Below are 12,629 nucleotides of genomic sequence, written 5' to 3' on the forward strand. Positions count from 1 at the left end.
AAGACGCCTCTACAGCAAAGAGGAACAGCCTGGAGACAGGTTAGGCTGATACTGACAGATTCTTCCCATTCTTTTTCCAGACACTCTGTTTCAAAAAGCATTTCAGACCTTCTATTTTTTGCTTTTTTTCAAAGCCAAAAGATTCAGAGTCTACCTTAATGCAGAAGTTAAAAAATAAGAAAATGGTACAGTAGGGAGTTGACAGAGTGATTTCTTAAAAAGATTAGAAAACAAATGGCATTTACTTAGTAAAAAGGTATGCCAGTTCTTTAATAAATAAAGTGACAGACTTCTACTCTGAATGTGAAGTTTAGTACTGACCATTAAAGAATGAGAAACATGTGGTTAGCTAACACTTGCAACCAAGACATGCACTTGTGTCTGAAAAGAGAGTATTGCACTAAAAGAACAACCCTGCAGGCTTTAAACTCTTCCTTCACTGACCTAAAAAAGTGACTAGCCATTTCCTGTAAGCAGTAGCAAACCTGGCTTGGTCCGCATCCCTACAAGTTGATAATACTTTATCAATGAACCGATATTCCATTTCTGGACCAAAAGAGTCCAGCATAGGAGCACGCTTCAGGCGTTTTGTTTCTTGGGTATAACCTTGTTTGCTGCTGGATTCATTCAAACCATCAATATCCATAGCTTGCTCCGTATGACTTGTCGCAGGACTGTGATGGAAGTTATTCAGAGTTTCGTCAGTGCTGTCCAGAGATGATACCATCATGCTCAGAAGAGGAAGTCTGTTGCTTAGGTGGTGCTGAAGGTAGAACACACGCCTTCTTCAGAGGAAAAAGAAGAACGAAGAGGAGGGAAAAAAAAAAAAGTCAAGCATTGAAAATAATCTGCTGCTGCTGCTGAACTGTTTCCATTCATTTCCATTCAGACATGCCATTCCCACCATATTTCCCCATAGACACAAAATCTGCTGTCACTGCTCACACTCTACAAAAAAGAGCTCAGTGTTACTTTGGCAAACCTGCTGTTATCTAGTCAGGCTTATACCCCCAGCTGGCAAAGCAGAGGTTTTCTGCAGCTGGTCCATCTTCTGCCGATCTTTTCCCCATCTTTTGCCCTTTAAACATTTTAAGAATGAGGAAGCTGATTAACAGTATGTTGTGCTTTTTGCACAAACTATAGGGATAAGTTGTCCTTACATCAACAAGACAGCTAAACCAAATCAAATTTTCCATTCAATAGCTCTGATTTTGCTCTTAAATGGTTTCCAAAGGCTTAAGACCTGGTAGCTTAGAAACCTTCTATTGAGTGGTATCTTTTAAAATCAGAACAACAATTTGTCTGGAAACATCAGGCAAAGAATAATCCAGAAATCAGAAGGACATTCTTTTGATCAAGTCCTCTTACCTGTGACACCACAAGGTTTCATGCCCTGGGTAAGTTTCAATCAGTTCAGCGCAGAGCTCCAACTCTTCCTCTAAATGGCGGGGGAGATCCATGCTTTGCTCCTCCACACAGGCAGCTTCTGCCCCTGCAATCCCCACTTCCTTGTGAAGGCTAGGGTTTTGCTCATTTAACATCTGATTTTGTACCACTACATGATTGTCAGTCACAGTTCTGCCTATCAAGGACTTGAGTAGGAACTGGCGGTAATGAAATCCACTATGGTCTGAGACATGCATGGATACCCAATATTTAGTAGATGAAAGTTCATCGAGGAGAACCTGAAACAAAAATCAGCAACAGTTATCAACTATATAAAAAAGGATTTTACCACCACTGTTTCTGTATCCCTGGGGATTTCAGTCGTTGTGGTAATGGTTTAACAACACACAGAGAAAAATTAGATAATTACTGAGCCTTTGTCAGTGTGTGCTCACAAGTATCGTGGCACGCCTTCCAAACTCTGAAAAGGCAGGTGTCTCAGAAACCTTCCTACAGGGCAAGGTGAAAAAAAAACCCAAATCACTTATGCTAAGAACTAAACAGTGGTTTAAGGATCTCAAAATGGTTAGGAATAAAGACTATTTTAGAGGAGGCAGAGGGAGAGAGTATACCAAACTGTATGGATATCAGTTAGAAGTTAAAATTTTTGTCTAGTGCATTAAAAGTGTCAGAGGGTAGGTGAGTTGCTTAACTAAAAATAATAAAAAAAAAAAAAAAGATCTAGAGCAATTTACACTTCCATGTTCCAGGAAAGAACATCAACCACTAACATTACGTTCCAAGTCCTAGAGCCTGTGAAATACAAAACTATTTGTCCATTATTGAGTTGCTTGACTTGGTAATTGGTGAACTCCCAGAAAGGCTTTCACAATAACTGTGGTAAACACTTACACTGGTGCTAGCACCCATGAATTTTCTCTTAATCGTGAAAGTTTTTAATCCTTCAGAATTTATTTCTAGAAAGACAGGTGAGTTTGGCTAGTGGACAAAGCTTCTTTTACTTTACCTTCTTTATTAGAACTTATGTAGTTAAGAATTACTTTTTTAAAGGCTTTAACCTCTTTCCTCACATTGCTCGTCCTCTGGAATTTAAAGTCTTAGAAGAGATCAAAACTACCTTTTTTGTTTACTTCTAAAGACTCTGGATATAACCTTACTGGTATATTCTTGCTCTTATTTGTTTTTTAAGATACCTACTCTACTTAACACGACCGGCTGATGAAAAGCAGGTTTCACAGGCACAAGTCTTTCTTTTTTCCCCTGCAATACAGGAGGCACAGCCTCCCTCAAAGAAAAAGGAGGGAGCACAAGGAGACACATAAGGCTATTTATACAGCTTTTTTGTGGTGTGGGGGGTGTTCCAAAAGATTAGAGCAAATACAAACGACACAAATAGCACCTTCTACCCAAGACACTCAACACACTTTTTTCTGGGTCTTGACGAGATACCAGCATCATCTTCCTTTTACAGATGAGCAAACTGAAGGGCATTATTAAATAACCACCCACCACAGGGTTCTTAAGGGAGCTAAAACTCCGCACCTCCAGTCCTGCGCTTTAAACTGTAAGATCAGCTTCTCTCTTCTAAGCAGAGCCGAGCTTACTATTTAAATTTTAATGCTCAGAAATTTAAAAAGCCTGTTAAAAACAACATCAGGCTCAAGGGTGACATCAGAAAAATCAGGCCAGCCTTCAATCAGCTGGAACTGAACACTTTACATCCAACTTAGATCTCAGAATAATCTGATTCATTCACCTGATGTGTTTATAAGCTACGAAGTAACAGGGGAATATTCTAATCATGCATTTTAACTCCCTGCACAAAGCAAACAGAACGATTCCTAGCATCACTCTTCAATGACCTAGAAAACCACTTTCAGAAGAGCAAGACAGAAGATTGCCATTAAAACTCTTAAGATCTAAAAAAATCAAAGCTTCTCCTCTAGGAACCTCACAGTAACAGTGAAAAACATTTTAAACAACTGGAGGTAAAACAAAAAGCTAGCTCATGTCCAAATTCCAACAGAAATTCTTCCTGCTAAGCTAGTTTTCTCCATTTTCACACCGAACAGCACAAGCCCTTTGCCATTCTTCTATGAAACAAAGAGGAAATTACGTGAAAAAACCTCCCTCCCCACTCTTGACAGCCTCTGACAAAGAGCCCTCTTCTACCTTTGGTGTGAGCAGAGTACCGTGGAACTGGCATCCTGCTCCAGAACAGGTTACAGGCATTCAGTGATCTCTGCCGCAACCTCCTGGCTTGCGCTCCCTCCTATACCCACCCTGACCCTGTGCTTGCTTTTCTGAAGTGCTCACCCACCATGAAACGCAGCCTAAAACTTCCTGCCTGGTCTGGGATACTGGGAAAACAAAAAGGAACTGTACTTGGCAAAAAAAAACCCGTTTCTGGATAACCAGATAAATACAGCAATGTTCACTCACACAAAAGACAGCTACCTTTGGAGGTCCAGTCATCTAAGAAAAAGTCAAGGTCTTACTGGGAATATCCACAGGAAAAATTACTTTGTGTCTTATGAACATACTTCTGAAATCCGGGCATCAAACGAGAGAGGTGTTGACTCAAGACAATAACCCCACCACTTGTTTCTTTGCTTGTTTTCTTACTGTAGGACCTGAGCAGTCACTCCCCATCCTGTAATTACGAAGTGAAGTACTCCTCTCCGCAGAGAACAAAAAGGTTCGTCCATCCTTCCTGAACTACATTCTATTTTTCATCTGCACGATCTCTCTGAAGCACCCTGATGTATGAATTTTAATGGATGTTATACCAGTATTACTCTCTAACTCTCTTAATCTGGTTCTCTAATTATGGACACTCCTACTAGTAGGGGCATGTTTTTTCTGCCATTAACGAACTGTTTTGTCACATGAGAAAGCTGAAGCCAAGCTTTCTCATCCTCTTCTGAGGCAAGTACTCCAATACCAGAGAGATTGTATTGGTTTAAAGCAATCTAATCTTGTCAAATCCTTAACTGATATTAATAAACACTATTAATATTAATAAACTACTAATAAAGACTACGCAAACTTGCTACTGGGATTCAAATTCTGCAGGAAAAACAAATTGAGATCTCCGTATTCAAACACAAAAATGTTTGGTTTTTTTTTTACTGTCTGCTGTAAGAAAGAAGAAACATCTATATTCCATGAGAAAATCCTCCTACAGGACCGTAACTTTCTCCTCTAGTATTTTCTATCTTTTCCCCAGAGTCTGAACTGAGATTCAGTATGCAGAAACATTAGGATTACCAAATCAAAGGAAAAAACCCCAAACCCTGTCAAACAACCTACACCCTCAAATCCTGCAAAACAGCCAACAGTTTAGTAAACGATAAACCTGTTCTGAGAGGACTTATTTCAATAATGCAACATACACATTATGTTCCTGGGCCTCTGTTTCCTTGAACATGGTATTAAAAACTACCTCATACTACAGGCAAAGTTTTATATTACAGCAGAAACATGTCCTTGAATAACAGAGTACACTAAATTAGAGGCAACCTTGCGAGAACTAGGTGGCTGTAGAATCACAGTGACTGTTCCATCTGCCAATTTTTTCAGCACAGTTCCATCCTTACACGTCAGTGAAATCTAAGACTCTTTTCACATATTCAAAACTACATATAGCTGAAGGTACAAAACGAGAAACATCAAGCGAGAATATACATTTTTTTTTTGTGAATCTTTAATGTCTGCTTTTGCCCTGTCCTTCTCCGTATTTGCTTTTTACCTCACATCGCACCTTCTGAACAATCACTTTCTAATTCTGCCTTTTAAAGTTACCTAGACACAAATTTTATAGAATTCTGAGAATCTTGAGATATGTTCCACAGTTTTGCCTAGTTTTCTTGCATCGCAAACACCTTCTGCTAGGCTGTGTGAAGGGATGCATTGGTAGTGTGATGAAAAACCCCCCTGAGTCAACACGGAGATATCCCAGTGGGTCAAACACAGTGCTGAAAGAACAGCAGCACCAGGGGAATTTTGCCAGTGGTAACAAAACTCAGTTGGTCTAAACTAGAGAAAACTATCACTTCCCCAGTAATCAGCCTATAGAGAGCAGCAGGGGAACCCGCATGGTGGGAGAGGCAAATGGGCTTGTGAATGACCACACAAAATTTAAAACACTTCTTCCACAGGCATGCTTCTGACTTTTCAAACAAAGCATTGACAAACGCAATGAATAAACCCACCGGAATAATTCCAGATGCAGGAAGAGTTATTTCTATCACAATGCAATGCCTTCTGTTTATTTTAATAATTAAGGAACAGCAAGTGCAAAAAGTACTTGGTATTATCCTGATCTTCAAACTACCATTAAATAAAGCATAAAATGACTTGTTTTAATTAACAGTGTTATCTTTTCCCCTCTTTTTAACAAAGCTTTTAAAGACTTCTGCGAAAATCCTTGTTTCCTATTAATATAGGCCTCTAACCCAAAGTTATAACCTCCAGTCTACCCCAATCCCATAATTCTTCTCAGTTATCAATAACCACCTTTTCATACAAACTTGCTAAGCAGATGAATCTAAATTCCGAGCTGTCTCCCTCATGGAGCCTAGGGGTTAAAAGCAAGTGTGTTCCAATTCGATATAGCCATTTTTACAGGTGACCATTAAGATGAAACACCAGCAAAACAACCACCATTGCTAGCAGTAACTGGTCCATAACACATAATAGTAACAGCTATACCGACTCAACAACCTCCACTAAGTTCCTCCCTCACTCCTCTACATATTTACAGGATGGCAAAATGCAGCAGCTGCTGTTAAAGTGTGATGTGTCACTGTATCAGCCTAATATTCACCAAGAATTCACCTACAGCTCTGAAACGACAGCATCTCCAAACTCCTTAAATAATTTTATACCATGTTATATTAACTAAATTTTCTGCAGGTCTTGATATTTTAAATACTACGATGTGATCTGAAATATTCACCACCGCGTAAGTTACCCCTGACGGAGCTGAAACATCTTTATCAACCCTGAGTCTAAATGCTGTTGAAATACACTGTTGGAGTTGAAGAAACTAGTTACAAGCACTCCCGTGCTTCCTCCGAAATTCTGCTGTCCTAATCCTTCAATATTGTGAAACCACAGATAAGCTGACTAAGAGTATCAAAAGAAGACATCACAATACATTAGCAAAATAATATGCGGTGTGCTATTTTTTTCCTCTATTAGGAATTTCAAGATCAAGGCAAGAAGAATTATTTTCAGTTGCCCCTTCTTTATTTCAGCTCACACAGTCCCATCTACCCTCATGCTGCAAGTTCATAAACACCAAGTACCAACAGAGAAACAGGATTTTGTACGTGAGAAAGAAAAACCTGTTCTTTCTGCTGAGCAGAACCTGCCTACACTGGCAAGAAAAATGCAAAACATATTCACTACAACATTTTGCCTGTTTTTTTTAAACTTTCTTAGCTACCGTGATAACTTAATATGATACTCTCCATCCATGCCACTGGATCTGCTTGGCAAACCAATTTTTTTTTTTTCTTTTCCAGACAAGGAAATTTAAGACATTATTCACTATTGTATTATACCTTGACAGTCAGCTTTCCCAAATGCTGTAAAACCCAGATGCGATGGGACCAGGCATTGTAGTTGCTTGGGTACCTTCCAGCAGCTTCAGAGCAGACGTTCATTTCCTCCTGCACTAGTCGATGAATTCTCTCCACCGGGGCTGCTCCCAAGTTTTCTTTAGTCAGAAGAGTGGACACAGAGTTTTCCTGAAGTAGCTGCTGCAGCACCCAACGTCTGGTTAAATGATGTACAGTGTTAATGGTGAGAGAGCAATTTTAAGAGAAAAAAAAGTTTTCATTTATAGACATCAGTCAAACCTTTCTGCCATTTCAATTATCTGAACTACTCTAACTAGATGATGAATAAGTAGTAAACATTACCATCTGAACCCTTTCCATACTGAAAACTATGACTATGATCACATTCCAAAATAATTCAACTCCAGCTGTATTTGTTTGTCTGCTCACTGCAAGTGGCCATGGTTACTTACAGCATACTAACAATGCTAACAGCAAATTTATGAGAAAATGCAACAACTGTCAGCTTGAGATTTCTAATGAGCTCTTCTTTCAGAGACTTGTATAGCACTACAATAAAGTATCCAAAATGAGACAGAGAAAAGTAATTAAATAAAAAAAAAAACAACTGTGCTTTCTATTTTTGTTTTGCACACAACACAACAAATTGGTTTCCGTCAATCACCAGCAGAAAGTTCAAAACACCTAGAGTTTCAAGTGCCATAGGTGTAACCAAAACAGATATTTTTACTGCCAGATTACACACGCTCGATTTGAAGTGACTGAGATAAGCAAAGGTTCCCACATGGCTTTTAAATTTTACTCTGGTCTGACTTCTAGTAGCATTTCAGTAGTATTTTTAAATGTGTATTTTTGAGAGGTGTCCTCAATGCTGCAGAAAACATACATCTGCAGATCTTACTCAAAAGGGTCCAGACGAAGAGGGATCACAGATGAGTACGCTTCCAGGCAGCAGCGTGTGTGAAGGGAATGGCAGTGTGCCCATGTGGAATGCTCTGGAAAGCTGGACTTCCTCCAGCCTCTGACACAGAGGTCTTTCTTTTTTGTACTGGCTCACGTCAGTTCCAAAACCAATTAACTGCTATTTTCAGAAAGGTGTCACTCATGGTTAAAAGAAATCAATAAATAAAACTAATAAACGAATTTTCTTTAAAAAAAAAATTGTTTTGCAATTTGTATATAAAGTTGCACATATATTTTTTTTAAATGAAAATAGATAAGCCAACCACTGTTAAAAAAATATTGGTAATCCATCTGCTTTTTCTCCCACTGAAAATACTTACTATATTATTGTTCACTGGAATTTTTTAGTTACACTGTGCCTTTTTCTCATAGCTATTTTAAAAAAATATTTAACTATTGGAAGACAATATTAAAGGTATTTTAAAAGAATGCAATTTTTAAACTGACTGCATTTCTCATCAGAAATCATAAGCAGTGGATTGAAGCCAGTGTATGAACACTGGTGATATAATATTTGATTTAATAAGAGATCTACAGCAAAACAAACCATTCTCTTTGACTGATGTGTAACTTTTTTTTATGAAATGTAGTAATTCTTCTACAAAAAAAAAGTCTCTGATCCAAACATCACCATCCAGTATTTTTTCACTTCAATCAGCAGATTTGCAAGAAATGGAAAATGCTAAAAATGTCTAGGCACAAAAGCTAAATAAATAGTGTCATTCCTTTAACAAAAGTTAACATTTCCTTAACATTAACTTCCAAGTACAACCACAAAATGATGAATTATCTTGATGTTAAAATTATTTGTTTCTACAAATGACTAATTTTTATAAAATAAGGAATTCAGATAAATTATATACACAGGAGCACATGAAAAAATACAGACCTGATAGTCTCTGTAGCTACAACAAAAGAAATTGTAACATGAAATCGGAGCTACACTCTAGACTTTTTGAATGGGAGCAAAGAAAGAAAAGCACAACCTCAGAAGATTTAAAACATATTTTTGGTACCTGTTGAATATCATGGTATTATTTTGGAGGGTTTTAAGAGGATGTTTTCTCCAATAAATTTGGAGAAATTCAGATTTCTTCTGTCACATTATGCATGTTTCTATTACTATCACTACTGCAGATCCTGGAATTACCGTAAATGATCGCAGGGTTATTCAGTGACAATTGTGCAATTAATAGATACACTGCCTGTATACAGACAAGATCTGAACACACACCCCAAAGGCCACATGCAAAACACGTGATAGATATTTTGATATCTTTACTGAGCATATCTGCCATGTGTAAGAAAAAAAATTTGAGTAAGTTTTACTGAATTTTATAATTGCCCCATTCTATTCTCTTGTAGTTCTGTCTGAAATTTGTTATCATGGGGGAACAGAAAAAACAAGATTAATCGCTAGACTGATGCAGAAAGAAGAGTTTTTGTACACCTTGTTTTCTAGCATGTATCAATCACAGTCAGCACATCCAAATCCAAACCAAACATTTGCACAATTGTGCTGAAATATACTTTTCTGTTTTAGGCAAATATGAGAAAGAATAACAAATTATAACACTATTAAAATACTTACAATTTAAGAGAGTATAGAAGCTATAGACTAAATTTTTTATTATTTCTAAAATGTAAATAAATATTAAGAACCTACCACTCTGCCTAATTGCATTAAATATATTGATTATCATAGTGATATAGATGGCATCAGGTACATGCAAAAAAAATCAGTTTTCCAGTGCTAGTCACCATGTTGGAAAGGCTGAACCATGACAAACTGCAAGATTTTTTTTCCGTTATTTCTACATACTCCTTTTACCTCAGTGCAATCAAACAGCATGAGTCAGTGGCATGGAGATGATGAAAAAACGGTTAAAGAACAACAAAATTAAAAACCAATGCTACAGAAATTCAGTGTTGTTGTATATCAACGCTATTAAGGAGGAAATTAACAGAAATTAAGTAGATGCTTGTAAGTTAAGAAACACCTAGGAATATTCCATGTATTACATTCTAGGTTAACTTCAATAACTTTAAACTCACGCACTCACAAAAGAGTTTACCAATTCCCTCTTCCAAAAACTCATACGTTAGCAGCACGACTGGAGCTTGGATCTGATAGAGCATGAATCTTCTAATGGGGTATCAACTTTATGGGTGTCCTAATGCTGGACATGTGAAAAGAAAACATTGCAAACTGCTTTCTAATGTGTTACATTCAAATGTCTTTAAGGCTGTCTACCAAAGCATGAGTTATCCAGAGAAAATTACACCATGGGGGGTGTGTGGGGGAAAACATACATGGCCCAAGGTTTTTTTTTTTTTAAAAACATAGTAATGGATCTATACTTTACTTGACTGTGCTACAGGCACTTTATGTACATGCGATCACAACTGAGATAGTTAACTCTGTGTGCTTGAGTAATTCTAGAGTTATTTTTGAAAAAATGTGCTCTGTTATTTAAATATTTAGTAGTGGTGACTTAATGACATTGCTTAAGTTAGAAATTATAAAAATAAATTCACCAAACCAAAAGATCAGTTTTGAAATGGGAAAGAACCCAACTTTGGTTATAAAGATTAGTTTTTAGAGATTGTCTTTCCGAACAAGCAATATAGAAGTAAGTTGGAAGAGGGAGAGAGGGAGAAACCCAGAGTGCTCAAATACTACTGATGGAATCAGCATTCTCAGATCGAGAATTTTAAGAGCTGCAAGACTCAAGAAATCTGTAGGAAAATGTAACCCACTTCCAAATTTTATTTTAAAAATATGCAACAAAAAAGGTGCACGTGATTTTAGTTCTAAGTTTAAAATATTGGCAGGTATCTTCAAAAGCCAACGCACAGTATTTTACATTGGCTGGCTCCAAGAATCTGCTATATTTCTAGGTGTCATCCTTCATCTATGGCTCTCCTTAACCCAAGCACAGGAAAAAAAAAAACTAGGAAAAACATTTAAGTTTGTGGAGGCAACAGAAGGCAAGGGAAACAAACCTATGAATCCATGTTTCTGGACTCTTTGGAAACTTGGTTAACGCCAGTTTTCCAAGATGCAAATCTTTAAGTGGATTTAAAGTGCCAGACAGTATTAATTCTTTCCTATAAAAGATAAAATAAATTTGTATGAATAAAAGAAGTAACCTGAAAACAGAACACAAATCCCCAAAACAAACAGCATGGCATTTCCTTTGTATCATCATAGAACTTCACTGTCAAACTACAAGAGTGGATTAACCCATTACACTCTGCTACATGTATGCAAACCCTATTCAACTAGGCCAAATAAAACAAACCCAGACCAAAGAACTTTATCCGAACACGTGTCTGGTTGCCAAACCTACCCAGAAAATCGGAGTGAATCTGCATCACGTTTTCTGTCACTACTCAGAAAGTCAAGAATTCTGGGATTTATGGAATTCTCATTGACAATGATGTTGCTTTTATCTGCACAATCTAAAAGCTTCTTAGCAACACGAGCAGCTTTTTCTTTTGTTGTTTTTTCTTTGATAGAAGGGCTGCCAATAGGGTTGTGTGTATGACTAAACATTTCTTCCAGAAATTAAGCCCTTAAGTCACTCTGTAAATCTGAAAATATTTACTCTTCCACACAGCCTTCCCCTGCCACTTCTTGTTTTCAAGTATGGTTCAAGATAAAGCATCAAGGATGTATAAATTTAGAGAGAAGTTGGATATAGTCCGTGTGTGTAGAATGTTTTTAACAGAAAGGCTGAAATTGCTGTTTACTTACTTGCAAAATTACTTTTGGTTTAAAAAAATACAGGGATTTGCCTTAACAGAACTTAATGTTCATCCAATGTTGCCCTTCCCAGAGGCAGAGCAAAGTGAAAGTCCGTATTTATCTTTCTTGCCTTCTTTGAACAAAATTTCTAGCTTTATAATCCTTACTGCCTGTCCCCAGCATGCTTGTATACATCATTCCTTCCTTGGCTACTCCCAGGACACGAGTCTCCACATGCTACTCTCCAATCTGCAGCTTTGAAGTGCAGATACAGTGAGTTCCAAAGGTACCATCTGTAGACAGGAAATTTCCCAGAACCTCCAGAAGTCACAGTTAAAAAACTGAGAGTGCAGGAAGTAGAAGCAATTTTGGCATGGGTTTGGTGTGGGGACTGTTGTTTGTTTGTTTGGACTATGGGTTTTTATGCTTGGTTTGTTTGGTTTTTTTTGGTTTGTTTTTTGTAACAATTTATGGTTCATCACGACGACACACTTGGCACTAGGTTCAGCAAGAGCACTAGTATGTGAAGATCAGATGATCAATTTTCTGGGAAAAAAAGGGGTGAGGAGGGCACAGGGGACACACACACAATGAAGGGGAGGAAATACACTCTGAAAAAAGCTGCTGGCCAGTAAGAAAGTAAAACTCTGCGGTCTAACACAGAACACATCATGTGCTTTTAGAGTTACAGCCCTTGTCTCACAAAGACATCGATGTACTCCTTCAGTGTGAGCATCTACTGTAATTTTCTGTCTGTTTTGGAAGTTTTCAGTAGGAGACTGTCTCCACCTGGTAGGTTGCTTTAATTGAACTGTATATCCACAGTCAGAAGCTAATGGTGGCAAAAGTAGCAGTGAACTACATATTTCAAGAAAAATGGTGACATGTATATACATCTAGCCTAGACCTTTCTTTTGCTG

General features: G+C 37.6%; 1 protein-coding gene across 1 annotated transcript in view; it reads right to left on the bottom strand.

Annotated features, from left to right (window-relative positions):
• Positions 1 to 302: 302 nt before the first annotated feature.
• The window catches only part of PTAR1 (protein prenyltransferase alpha subunit repeat containing 1), a gene marked incomplete at its 5' end in the record, with an annotated part of 24,261 nt that continues 11,934 nt past the window's right edge, over positions 303 to 12,629 (bottom strand). Inside the window, 4 exons of the mRNA XM_010133644.1 lie at positions 303 to 785; positions 1,369 to 1,685; positions 6,978 to 7,191; positions 10,965 to 11,069. Coding sequence (XP_010131946.1) covers positions 437 to 785; positions 1,369 to 1,685; positions 6,978 to 7,191; positions 10,965 to 11,069 — 985 coding nt within the window. The remainder of the gene's footprint in view (positions 786 to 1,368; positions 1,686 to 6,977; positions 7,192 to 10,964; positions 11,070 to 12,629) is intronic.

The sequence above is a fragment of the Buceros rhinoceros genome, unplaced genomic scaffold (genome assembly GCF_000710305.1).
Source record: "Buceros rhinoceros silvestris isolate BGI_N320 unplaced genomic scaffold, ASM71030v1 scaffold5213, whole genome shotgun sequence".
Taxonomy (NCBI): Eukaryota; Metazoa; Chordata; class Aves; order Bucerotiformes; family Bucerotidae; genus Buceros; species Buceros rhinoceros.